Genomic DNA, 12860 nt, shown 5'->3' with positions numbered 1-12860 from the left:
ACATTTTAAAATTTCATTAGCATTGTAATGAAAAATTAAACTTCGCAAAAATCATCAAAGTATTTAAACAGTCAATTGTTCGCTATATTAATAAGCAGAATATGTAATGAGACCACTTTTAGCAGTAATTGTATGCTTAAAATTACTATTCATGCTGTATACTAGTTTTTCGCTATATATATATATATATATATATATATATATATATATATATATATATATGTCTGCAATAAATGTTTTGTGAGTTCTATACACGTTTTTGGAGTGATTTCAAATTTTACTATTATAATTGAGATAATCGTGTCTCATTATAGTGTTAACGAAATTTTTAAAAGTTACATGTAATATATCCATAAAAATAATAATAATGTAATATATCCATAAAAATCTGTTATAGTAGGTGTTCAACTAATTTTGTGAGCCATTGTAGGTTTAATTGTAAAGAAATATACAGATTAACATTGTAAAATCACGTATATATAGTTTATGAAATATATAACTCTATAGAAAGCGAACGTTGTAAAAATTTAACTTTGATTATGAAGTATCAATTCCTGACTGATTGTATCCTACAAAATTAAATTGTATGGACAAGGGATAAAGGGATAAAGATACGAGAAAAAATGAGAAACCTAATCTATAAAATGTATTTAGAGAGCAATAAAGGAAATATATGTGTGTATCTATAGTACTCAAAGATACAGATAGTATCTAATTTAATAATAGTATATCGTGTAGCATAGTAAGCAACATGGCGGCATATCCGGTATGTTATTTCGATGTTTGTAATTACAATTACTGCCTTGCCTCCTCACAAAATGCTTCGAATAGATTAATGAAATTGTGAACAATGGCGACTATATAAATTACTTATTATTCGGTCTTAAATGTTGCCTCGTGTTTGTAAAAATAAAACGAACACGTTTCGTAAAAAAATACACGAGTGTGAAAATTCGAATTAATCAAGGAATCATTTATGTTAAGTACATTAGCGTCGAAGTGAATCGAAACGGCCGTCTCGCGTAGCTAGAATTTTGTATGGGAAAAGTAGAGTCAGTATTCATTCATTACATAGGAAAATCAAGGGGTAACATGGTGAAAGGTAGGAATATAATTCGAAAAAATTCATCTACATTTTCACTAAACATTTTATTCCTATAATTAGGTTATGTTTTGATGGTTTTTACTTCCTCTCTTCCTCTCCATTTTGAATGTTACCTCAAAGACGCTAGTTTCCCAGAACATCACTTAATTTCTGCACAATTTTTACCAAATAAATTGTCCCCAATTTTTATTTATACACTTACGCTCCTAAAATATATTTCTAGTCACCAGAAAATGATATATTCGAAAATATTAAATTTTATATCTCCATACATATTTTTTATATTTTATTACTCATTCGTCACGCTCATTGTAACAAACAATTATTATTGCAATAATATTTTTCACAAAGTGTCGTAGATATTAATATGCATCTATGACAATACGATATTCACAGATATACATACATATATACTGTTACATATGTATACAATGTTGTGTAGGTTCTGTAATTACAATGATAAGACATGAAACTTGATCAGTGACATAATATATGTACGTATAATGTACATAGTTTAAAAACTCATAATTAACAAAAATAAAATGTTAGATAAAATTAATATTACAATTAGCTATGGTATATAATTTTGTATATTATCATATTTAATATTTTATATCTCAGAAGATTTATAAAATGTAGAGTATAAATGGTTAATTTAATTGTAGGAAGACGAAAACGTGTGCAAACAAGAAATACAATTCGTACAAGAGCTGCTGTTTTATCCCCTCAATATGATATAACTTCACCAATGAAGAAGGAGGCTAAACTGCATGATAGTAATGTTAAAAATGTTAATTCTGATGAGATCCATTCAGTATCTGAAGCACATAAAGTGCCTATGTGCATAAGTTCCTTTTTCTATACACAAGTACGTAATTTGTTTCAAATACAAATTCAACATGTGAATTTTTCCTCTGGATGCCCAATTTTTTGGTTGAAATTTATATTTACTAAAAGTACTTGTTAGAGTTCAATGATACCAATTTTAAGTTTAGAAATCTACTAATTCAAATGTTATAACTGTGTAAGACTGAGCATTTTTAGAGTATTTTACATGGTATTTTGATGCCACATTGGGTTCTATTTATGATTTGACCAATTGGTTCATTGTATTCATATTCTTTAATCTAAGTATATTTTATAACTTATATACAAATATATATTTTTTATTCAAAATGATAAAATATACAATGGTATCATTCGTTTTAAAACATAGATTACAGATGTCCCTAAAAATAAAGCTTCTATCCTGCCTATTGAAGAAAGGTTTTATGGAAGTAAAGAAACCAATGATGTACAAAATGACATTCTCACTGATGTTGGTCAATTCAGAACGGATGGTAATATTTCATTAATTGCTAATTGATAGGTCATAATGTACATATATTTAAATGATAATGATTCAATAAATAAACAAATTTTCAGAAACACCTGTAGCAGTACCTATTCATGGTCCGTCAACACCACACAGGATTAACATGCCAAACCATCAATTGGAAGATTTAGACGAAAGAAATACGAATGAAAATATGCATAAGAAACCTGTAGTAACTCCCACACTTAATTTGGAGCAACAACCTTTAAAAAAGTCTGCTAATCATAGCCGTAGAAAATTAACCAGCAATCAGTCTGCCACAAATCGGTCAATAGATTCTTCAAATACTAAAAGTACAAATCATAAGCTTACTGACTACTTTCCAGTACGCCGCAGTGTAAGAAAATCAAAGAAAGCTGTATTAGAAGAAAAGCAACGTGATATGGAAAATAAAGTGCTTTATCAAGTAGAAGAAGGCTTAGAAGTAAGACAAGTTGATGAAAGAAAGTTGTTATTTTATCGTAAATTCCACATAAAATATTTTTCTTTAGGTAAGACACTTTGCTGGTAAAGGTCGTGGTGTAGTAACAACACGAGAGTTTATGAAAGGAGAATTTGTAGTAGAATATATTGGTGAATTAATCGATCAAGTAACAGCAAAGAAACGTGAAAAAATATACGCACAAGACCAGAACACTGGGTGTTATATGTATTATTTTCAACATCGTAATCATCAGTATTGGTAGGTATTTTCTTCATTATTGTTCATAAAATTATTGTAAATCATTGACCACTTACAACATCACCATATTTTTAGCGTCGATGCAACAGCAGAGACTGATAAGTTAGGTAGATTAGTAAATCATTCAAGAAATGGTAATTTAATCGCTCGAGTCGTAGAAGTAGAGTCGACGCCACACCTGGTACTTACGGCGAAAGAAAATATACCTATAGGGGTGGAAATAACATATGATTACGGAGATCGAAGTCGCGAAGCTATTCGTCATCACCCATGGTTGGCATTATAGCGCTTTCAAATAATTAATTAATTAGTTATAATAGCATGATGTATTGTACAGCAGAATTTGTTCAATTGATTTTGTTCCTCCTATGAAGGAACAATAAATACATATAGAGAATTTTAGTTGAATTTTATGAGTAAAAATGTTTCTAAGATGAATGTATCTCTACTTTGATATAACAAATATGTAATTATATACTTCCTTATCTATGTAACAAAGCAAGAGGAATTAGAAGTATTTGATATTTTATAAAATTGATAGTTTAGCTTGCATACGTGTTTTCTTTGTTACATAAATTTCATTCATAAACATTCATAAACTGTTAAAAACATCAAACTGACAAAATAGATATTAAAAATTTTTAATCAAATACTTTTTTAATGTTGTTACTATTATGTTTAATTATTATTTTACGACTGTAAGACATTTTCGTGTCACAGTTTATGAACAAATATGTACAGTTTCTTTACGATCTTTAATAACAAATGCTTCATCTAGTCTTAGATTCAGTCTAGTATTATTGACTACAGATAAGACACCTCATTAGACATCACAATATACTAGGCGACAACCTTTCCTGGTTGAAGGATTTGTAATACACTGATATGATTACAAATGTGTTTTCTTTTCTTTTAAGTATTTTATTACGGAGTACTTCGATCTCTGTGTCGTGATACCTGTACTGTAAAACAGTTACTTTTGTTTTCTGTCAATTTGTCACTGCCAAATTCCAAATGACGTGAGAGGTAATTCGTAATTAACTTTATAAACGAAAGATGTTATGTAATAACATTATAAATAAAAGTAGTTTAATTGATAGAAGTAAATAATATTCGCAATCTCAATCTTTTTTGGAAATTTAGGAAACTGAGATATCGTAATTCATCTTTTATTATATGCAAATAAAAAACTAAAAGAAATGCCTTCACATGAAGAAATAAAATATCTATGATCTTTCATATCCTAAATAAATCTCTATAAAATTTTGTGTATATTTTGCCTAAGTACTTTCACCAATATTTCATCAGTATTTCTTTTATTGAATAATATTTACTATTAGTTTTAAGTATAACTTATAATAACTTATAAAACGAGTTAATAATTTACTGTAGAATTTTATCATTGCCAAGTCTATTTATGCGATAATTTATTCGTGTTTTTTATCGATTTGTTGAAGCATTTTATACAATTGTATGACAGAAATAAATTAAAAAAATTAAAATTCTATGTTGATAGTAGTATTGTAATAGTGTATGTTAATATTAATCATTATTGTCATTATCATTAGTATTATAAAGGACACAACTTATACAGATATAGTTTTATTTTAATGAGAATCATACATAAAATATGTAATTTATTTCGAATCTGTAAATAAACACATTATAGTATGTATTCTCACAAAATATATTAGTATTTTATCATATGAATGAAACTACTTGATTCCCAATACAAAATATTTTCGTAACAATAAATACATATTGCATGATTTTTTATTTATTCTCCACCGTAATTTCTTCATCATCCTCAGAATTTTCACCACTTCCTATAAAAGTTTCTTCTTTTGCTTTTAAAAATGGTGGTGGTAAAAGAGATGAGAACTCCGATTTTTTTGGTAAATGTATAATATTACTTAGTGACATTTCTTCTATTAATGTGTCATCCATATTCTTGTCCTTTAAATCTTCTTCACTTTTAATAATCGATTGAGCAACATTAGATTTTTCAAGCAATACATGTAATTGCGGTTTTGTTCTATAATTAGAAATTTTATTATTACTGTTTATTAAGGAAGAAGTATTAAAGGAAGGCATAGGTGGAGATGTGGAAATTTGCTGAAGCTGATCATCTGAAGTACTTGTTTTTGTTATAGCTTTATACATTCGCTCAAGTGCCTTTGATTCTCTTTCAGACATAGATTTTTTCTTATCGGCTAAAGCATCCTTTAATTCAACCATAAAATTTTTAAACAACGTTTTATCTCGTTTAGAACTGTACAGTGATATTTCGTCGGCTTCTTCACTCAAAGGTTTCAAATATTCTTCCCTAATATATTCTTCGAATACCTCATCCATAATTTCCGGTTCTGAATCAGGTAAAATATGGATATTCGAATTTGCATTTAACATTGAAATATTCGTTTCCAAACAGTTAATTGTAGAACCACTATTTTGCGATTTTACAAGAAATAGACTACTAAACTCAATAAAATCTTTTGCAGTGTCAATACTTTTTTGAGCTGCAGTTAACTTCTGCATTGTGTTCTCCATACAACCTTCGTTTGTTACACTTTCAATTACATTGTTATCAATATCTTGGAGTATTGATAATATGTGGCTGTAAGCCAACTGTAATTTATTAGAAGCTAAATAAAGGTGCATATATAAATCTTGCCATTTAGATGAATCTGGACCTCTAAAATAATAGAAACACATAAACAATCCGTAATTTTTAACATTTATAAAGACATTTTAAAAAAGCATTCTTACCTATATTTATATGATATGGGTTCTAGTTTAAAACTATAATAAGCATCAATGTGTTCTGATAACTTGTTTTTATATATGCTTAAATACATAATTAAAAAGCGTATGATATAGGCCAATTGTAATTCAGGAATTTTCTTGTATGATTGCTGCCAAGTATAATTATCGTATGCTATAGTTAATAAATACAACATCTCAGACTGAGTGAGGATATAAGTATGATATAGAGTCTATTAAAAAAATAACAATGTATAAAAATATACAAATATTAATTACAAAATAAGTACTAAAAGATATTTCATTTCAACCTTCAATTTTTGATAATTTATTTCACCATGTATTTCAAATGATTTACTATCAAATCTCGTTAATAAATCTTCATTACAAATATCTACTGGTAGCAGTTTTATAATAGTTAAAGAAGCATGATAATAGATGCAAGCAATAACTCCCAAATATTTTACTAAATTTTCCATTATGGGTTGCAAATATTTCAGTCTACCTGCTGTGAGATCACTGTTGAATTAGATATATTAGAAATAATATAATATTACATAATAGTCTAATAAATTGTAAAATTTAAAAGCTTACGAAAATTGTTGGGAACTTTTCCCTTGGTGCAATTTTATTTTATACCCATATTTCAAAATTTTCAGTCCCTTCTTACAAAGATCAAAGAAATCATTCTGTAAAGACACAATAGATTTTAGATCCCTGTGTGCCCTTATTCTCAAAAATTCTATATAACTAATACAATATAATACAGCTAATGCAAATAAACTAGCTGAACTTTTATATTGGGTATTATAAGATATATAGGCTGAGGATGATAAAATAGTGCCAAATAAAATAAATTTTGATGTTATAGTCCTGCAAAAAAGATAATATGGGTATCGTTTTATTTGATTTAACTCTTGCACCAATTTTTGCTTTTTATAGTTGAGATAATTATAGTTAATTTCAGTACCATTTGATAAATTTAAAAGTTTACCTCCATGGTTTATATTCATATTTATCAAGAAAACTATGTATTGCACAACCATGATCATTTAAAAGAATTTTCGCATTTAAAATAGTTTCCACCTGTTTGTAGGATATACTATCATCCTAACATAAATAAAATTCTTCATTACAAATATTTTATAGTATTACTTAAGCATGTTGAGTATAATATTTACCTGAATTATTCCCAAGTATATAGAATATAATTTTTTAAAAATATTTTTTACGTTAAATATACAATCCTAAAAATACAAAACTCATTTATAAAATGCATATCGTATGATTTTCATTGGTTCATTTGAAAAAGTACTCACAAATAGTTTAAGATACTTCTTTTCATTTTTAGGTATTTGTTTTTCTATTGCTACACTTTCAAAGTCGGTATAACCTAATTTGCATAAATGTTCGTATAATGACGAACCCTAAAAAATAAAAAGTAAAATATAATAAAATATTAAACAATAATATATTATTGATTATTTATCAAATGTAGAAAAATTTAAAATACTTTTATGACAACATCTTCGTCTTCATCAGTGATATCAGTAGAATTCATGGTGTATTTATGTTTGAAACAAACAATGAATTATATAATATTATTTCAAGAATTTAAGTTTCTTTTACATTCATAAAATATACTTGTCAGAATATTTTATTGATATATTTTAGGTTAGGTAAAGATATTTCACATGTCACTTTATTTTTTTGTTGTTGTATAATATATAATTTGAACAGCTTCATCTTTCCTTATTCTATACAATTCCTGTTTTAAACTTATTTAATTTATTCCATTTATATAAAATAGAAAAAATTACAGAACTGTTTTCATTATCGTCCTATATATGTATCTCTCACATTAACCTATATACTTTGAATTGTGTAGAGGTTAGTTTTTAAAGTTCTCGCTTCTGTACCTCCAGTGAACCGCAAACAAAAATTCCTCGATTATTTTTTATATGCTTTTATCACGTTATTATTAAATAATGAAGAATTTGGTAGTAAAACAACGCGCTAGTCGTCTTTTAAATATCCTAGAAAACCAAATGTTAAATGTAAAAGATTTAAAAATATTGTATACTGTTGACTCAACTAATGATGATTTTTATATGCTTTTAAAAAATAAGTTATGTAAAATTCCATCGAGTTATGTGGAAGACATAAGCTTCTTCGAAATCGATGAAAATTTAGAATTCATCGGTTTGGAATATTGTAGTGTAACACAAGAACTATATGGTGTCTGTAAATCTGGCAGTATTATAAGAATAAATCTAGAACCTGAATTTAGATACGAATTGATAACTGATTTAAACATAGATTTACAATGCATGAAACTAAGCCCAGATCATGAAATAATCATATTAGTTACAATTAGTGGTATTGTGATTACAATGGTATCTACTTTTGAAATAATCTCAGAGGTAGATCTGCATGCACAATATTTTGGTCAAAAGCAATTTGTAACTGTTGGTTGGGGTAAGAAGGAAACTCAGTTTCATGGTTCAGAAGGAAAAAAGGCAGCAATATCTAAACCGACAGAAATATGTGAAAACGATCTAGATGATGGATTATATAAAATAACTTGGCGTGATGATGGTTTGTTATTTGCTGTTGGTTTATTGCATCCCGAAAATAAAGTTAGACAGTTTAAGGTATTTAATAGAGAAGGTATTTTACAATACACCAGTGAGATCGCTAATGGTTTGGAAGAATCATTGTCATGGAGACCATCTGGTAGTTTAATTGCAGCAACACAGATTTCACAAAACAAGCACCTTGTTGTATTCTTTGAGAAAAATGGTTTAAAACACAGAGAATTTTCACTTCCTTTTAAACCAAAAGAAATTAGGGTATGTGTGAATATTTGCATTTATTATTATTCTGAATAAATTAGAATAAAGAGTATAAGTTTAATATTTTAAAACTTATTTTAGGTGAAAGATTTATTTTGGTCTCCAGATTCAGAAATTTTGACTATTTGGTGTCAAATTCAGGCAGATTCTTCTTCAGTTCTACAACTATGGACAGAAAATAATTATCATTGGTATTTGAAACAAACTATTAAATTTCCCACAGATAACTTACTGATATGTGCCACATGGAGTACAACATCTTGTTTCAAAAAACTGATTGTTTTAACATACAAAGAACTTATCACGTTTGACTATAATTGGTCTGTTGATCATAGTAGAGGCATAACTGTACATGATAAATCTGTTATTGGCATCATTGATGGAAATAAGTCATTAATGACTGGTCTTAGAGTAGGAATTGTACCACCACCAATGGCACATAAAACTTTAGAAACTTCTGAGTCCATAAATGCTATTGTTTTTGCACCTGATATAAAAGGCAAAGCTACCTGGATAGACAGCAATGCATTCTTCTGTGTTTCTGCCAGTAAAAAATTAATATTTTACAAGTATTTAGTGGTAAATATAAATGAATTATAAATTATTTAAAATTTCACAAAGATTAAAGTATAATTACTAATGCATTAAAAAAATTAGGACTCATTCCTCTTAGACTATGAACATGTTGGAACATATGATATTAAATGGGATATTCTACTAGAACATAAAAATTTCTTTTACAATATGCATCACTTTTTATGGCTTAATGAAAACAACGTTTTATGTTCATTGTCAATAAATGATCAGAGCTTCCTTTGTGTTTTGATGTTAAGTGCAATAGAAGATCAAACACAGGGACAAGTTATATTGAGGTATATTTATTTGAAAAATTTGTTTGATTTAAATGTAGTATAAATTATACTTTAGTTTCGAAAATTAATAATTCTTTAATGTTTAAAGGCGAATACACATTATGGATGGTTTAATTCAACACATAGTTCGTTCTCCAGATTCAGATGAGGCATACATAATTGTAGACAATTCCATTATAAAATATACAAAAGAAACAGAACTAGTTCCAGTTGATACACAATTGCAAGGATATACGTATAAAGTAGAAGTTGTGAAAATTGGTACAAAGCACATGGTACTGTCATTATATCATAGGAACTGTTTTGCAATTAATGGAAAGCAAATTGCTAACAATATCACAAGTTTTTTCGTTCACTCGGAATTTTTACTTCTTACAACTGCACAAAATACTTTAATATGCGTTAACTTGAACGAGAATGATTTTGAAGAATTAATAAAGCAAGATTTGACTGTAAAGCCATGGGAAAATCGACTCAATGATAAATCATTTTCAGGTATACCAATCATTAATTTCTAATTGTTAAGTTATTTTTAATATTATAATTAAGATGATTAATCAATATTTTTAGATATGAATATTAGAAGAGTGGAAAGGAGATCTCAATTGATTGCAGCTATTCCTAAAGATTCCAAAGTTGTTTTACAAATGCCTCGTGGAAACCTAGAATGCATTCAACCAAGGGCATTGTCTTTATATATTATCGGATTTTACTTAGACAATTGCAATTATTTATCTGCCTTCGATTTAATGCGGAGACAACGAATAAACTTGAACTTGATCTATGACTATAATCCAAAAAAATTTATCGAGAATGCAAATAAATTCGTGGAACAAGTTTCCAAAGCGAGTTGGTTGAGTTTATTCTTGTCTGAGTTAGCAGATGAAGACGTTACCATGACAATATATGCAAATTACTATCGAAGACATCAGTCAGAATCAAGAAACCTTGAAATAAATAAAATTGAATCGATTTGCAGTTTACTGCGAAACATTATGGAAGAAAGGAATAATTCTGATCATTTAATTCAACCAATATTAATCAGTTTGGTAAAAGATAAAAAAAAGCGAGGAATAGAAGCTGCGTTAACGAAAATAAAGGAAATTCAGAAGTTAGAGGAAAAAAGTACGGGATATGAGAAACACATAATGTCTGATGAAGCACTAAAATATTTATTATACATAATGGATGTAAATGTACTATTTGATATAGCTTTAGGAATGTACGATTTTGATTTGACTATGTTCATTGCTTCTAAGTCACAAAAAGATCCCAAAGAATATATTCCATTCCTTAATGGCTTGAAAAAGCTTGATGAGAATTATATGAAATATTCTATTGATTTACATTTGAAACGTTATGAGTCTGCTCTTGAACATATTGCAAAAGAATCAAACAGATTTAACGAATGTATAAATTTGATACGCAATTATAATCTGTACACAAAAGCTTTAAAATTATTTGAGAAGAAAAGCAAAATGTATAAGGAGGTAGCCAGAAGTTATGGTGAATATTTATTGAATAAACGACACTATCATGAAGCTGGAATTATGTTTCATAGATCTGGTGATATCAAAGAAGCTTTAAATGCTTATAAATTAGCTAATTGTTGGCAAGATGTTATTATATTATCTACTCAAATGGAACTAAGGTTGATATAAACAATAGATATAAAACAGATTGAAGTCATTATTATAGATTTATAAATTTATAAAATTAAATTATATCAAATTATATTTCAGTGAAACAGAAAAACACGTGATTTACCAGGATCTTGTAGAACGTCTAAAAACTAATAAAAAGTATGAGGAAGCTGCACATATTTTAATGAATTATTTCAGAGATGCGAAGGAAGCTATAATTTCTTTATGTAATGGTAAACAATGGAAAGATGCTGTAAGAATTGCGCATGATACCAAAAATCTAGATTTGATCGGTAGGTTTACACTTTCAAAAATAGCACATAAGTTAAATATCAATTTACATTATTAATTAAAATTGTTATATTTTAGAATGTCATATAAAACCTAATGTATACGAATATGCGGATCACGCTCTATCACAAATAAAAAAAAATAGACAAGATTTTGAGCGATATAAATTGCGTCTTGCAACAGTCAGGCACAATATTTCTCAGAGAAACATAAAATCATACAATGAAATACTTTGTGACAATGAGTCGATATGTAACAAAGGCATTTCAGATATTCTTAGCGATACAAGTAGCGTTGTTAGTTCAACTTTGAGTCAAAGATCGAGATTGTCCACTATATCTGGGTAAGGACGTTTGAGAATAATGAATAAAGTTTTTTTAATGAATTTGTGTTAAAAATTAAATATGTTTACGTGTGTATTACTTTTAGAAAAAGTTATAGATCCAGCAAAAATCGAAGAAAGCAGGAAAGAAAATTTTTAAGTTTAAAAGAAGGCAGTGTCTTCGAGGATCTGGCATTAATACAAACTTTGTATCAAATTATCAGCAATACGTACAAAGAACGAGGTTTGTGTACTTATTTATAGAAATTAATTATCATATAAATATTATATAATATTTCTAATTTCAGATGATTTGCACATATTGATACAAATGCTTTTGTATTTCGATGACGATGAATATGCGGAAAAAATACAAAATTCCATGGAAGAGTTACTTTTAATAATAGAAAAAAATAAATCTGAAATCTGGGATAAATCTGCACCTTCAAGCTTAGCAGACATGGTATACATTACACCATAATTATAATTGAGTTAATTAATTGCGCTAATTTTTATGTTTGTAAAAAATTTTAGGAAAATACAGAACTTACGATGATGACAGATTCACAAGGATTCTCTACCTGCTACAAATTAGTTGGTAAGTTATTGTTAAACTATTGAGGAAACTTATCTTAATTCTTACTCGAATTTTCAGAATCTTATATTACACATCCACCGGTAGCTAATTCTTCACCTTGGAAATTGAACATATTTTACTAATTAATAACAGTAAATATTTTTAGAAATCTAATTTTGAATTATATTTTACAATTACAATCTTCCCATTAAAAAAAGGATACATTTATTTCTGCTTATTTTTCCATTTATTTAATAAATCTCTAAGTTATTTATCATTAAAGATAATTTCTCTCTAGGTATATATGAAATAAAATATGTTACAATAATTATCATAGTTTATAACAAAGTTTTGCGAGGCAGACTCGCAGCTTTA

The 12860-nt window shown here is 27.6% G+C and overlaps 3 protein-coding genes across 6 annotated transcripts; 2 read left to right on the top strand and 1 right to left on the bottom strand.

The window, feature by feature from the left end:
* Positions 1–694: 694 nt before the first annotated feature.
* On the top strand, positions 695–3557 carry Set8 (SET domain containing 8). Of its 3 annotated transcripts, none has more exons than XM_033348390.2 (6): positions 695–766; positions 1771–1973; positions 2322–2445; positions 2531–2904; positions 2972–3162; positions 3238–3557. In XM_033348390.2, the coding sequence occupies exons 2-6, from the start codon at positions 1854–1856 to the stop codon at positions 3446–3448; spliced, it is 1020 nt and encodes a 339-aa protein (XP_033204281.1). In that variant the 5' UTR covers positions 695–766; positions 1771–1853; the 3' UTR covers positions 3449–3557. The 3 variants fall into 3 exon arrangements, with proteins under 3 accessions (XP_033204281.1, XP_033204273.1, XP_076479830.1); XM_033348382.2 differs by lacking the exon at positions 695–766 and adding an exon at positions 777–1102; XM_076623715.1 differs by lacking the exon at positions 695–766 and adding an exon at positions 1532–1681.
* A 1191-nt stretch (positions 3558–4748) lies between these two features.
* On the bottom strand, positions 4749–7579 carry LOC117164912 (uncharacterized). Of its 2 annotated transcripts, XM_033348369.2 has the most exons (8): positions 7439–7579; positions 7245–7352; positions 7107–7172; positions 6920–7035; positions 6520–6798; positions 6237–6444; positions 5932–6158; positions 4749–5857 (listed from the first exon to the last, which is right to left on the bottom strand). In XM_033348369.2, exons 1-8 carry the CDS (start codon positions 7484–7486, stop codon positions 4936–4938), a joined length of 1974 nt encoding a protein of 657 aa, XP_033204260.1. In that variant the 5' UTR covers positions 7487–7579; the 3' UTR covers positions 4749–4935. The 2 variants fall into 2 exon arrangements, with proteins under 2 accessions (XP_033204260.1, XP_076479826.1); XM_076623711.1 differs by lacking the exon at positions 6920–7035 and having other exon boundaries at positions 6520–6614.
* A 334-nt stretch (positions 7580–7913) lies between these two features.
* Positions 7914–12713, top strand: Elp1 (elongator complex protein 1). The gene is made up of 11 exons (XM_033348356.2): positions 7914–8777; positions 8862–9359; positions 9438–9652; positions 9741–10147; positions 10223–11303; positions 11395–11588; positions 11665–11929; positions 12016–12152; positions 12217–12371; positions 12443–12506; positions 12564–12713. The coding sequence occupies exons 1-11, from the start codon at positions 7914–7916 to the stop codon at positions 12626–12628; spliced, it is 3945 nt and encodes a 1314-aa protein (XP_033204247.2). The 3' UTR covers positions 12629–12713.
* Positions 12714–12860: the final 147 nt, after the last annotated feature.

This window comes from Bombus vancouverensis, chromosome 13 (genome assembly GCF_051014615.1).
Source record: "Bombus vancouverensis nearcticus chromosome 13, iyBomVanc1_principal, whole genome shotgun sequence".
Taxonomy (NCBI): Eukaryota; Metazoa; Arthropoda; class Insecta; order Hymenoptera; family Apidae; genus Bombus; species Bombus vancouverensis.
Note: the sequence above shows the minus strand (reverse complement) of the source record. Positions and strands in the feature narration are given on the sequence as shown.

Bases quoted from the DNA above. Each gene is read 5' to 3' on its own strand.
- Elp1 (XM_033348356.2), top strand. From the start codon at position 7,914: ATGAAGAATTTGGTAGTAAAACAACGCGCTAGTCGTCTTTTAAATATC. The intron at 12,153-12,216 runs GTTTGTGTACTT...TTCTAATTTCAG, and splicing joins CAATACGTACAAAGAACGAG to ATGATTTGCACATATTGATA. The intron at 12,507-12,563 runs GTAAGTTATTGT...TCGAATTTTCAG, and splicing joins TACCTGCTACAAATTAGTTG to AATCTTATATTACACATCCA.
- Set8 (XM_033348382.2), top strand. From the start codon at position 1,039: ATGGGAAAAGTAGAGTCAGTATTCATTCATTACATAGGAAAATCAAGG. The intron at 1,974-2,321 runs GTACGTAATTTG...TTTAAAACATAG, and splicing joins GTTCCTTTTTCTATACACAA to ATTACAGATGTCCCTAAAAA. The intron at 3,163-3,237 runs GTAGGTATTTTC...CCATATTTTTAG, and splicing joins CATCGTAATCATCAGTATTG to CGTCGATGCAACAGCAGAGA.
- LOC117164912 (XM_033348369.2), bottom strand. From the start codon at position 7,486: ATGAATTCTACTGATATCACTGATGAAGACGAAGATGTTGTCATAAAA. The intron at 6,445-6,519 runs GTAAGCTTTTAA...CTAATTCAACAG, and splicing joins AAAAGTTCCCAACAATTTTC to TGATCTCACAGCAGGTAGAC. The intron at 5,858-5,931 runs GTAAGAATGCTT...CTATTATTTTAG, and splicing joins CCCATATCATATAAATATAG to AGGTCCAGATTCATCTAAAT.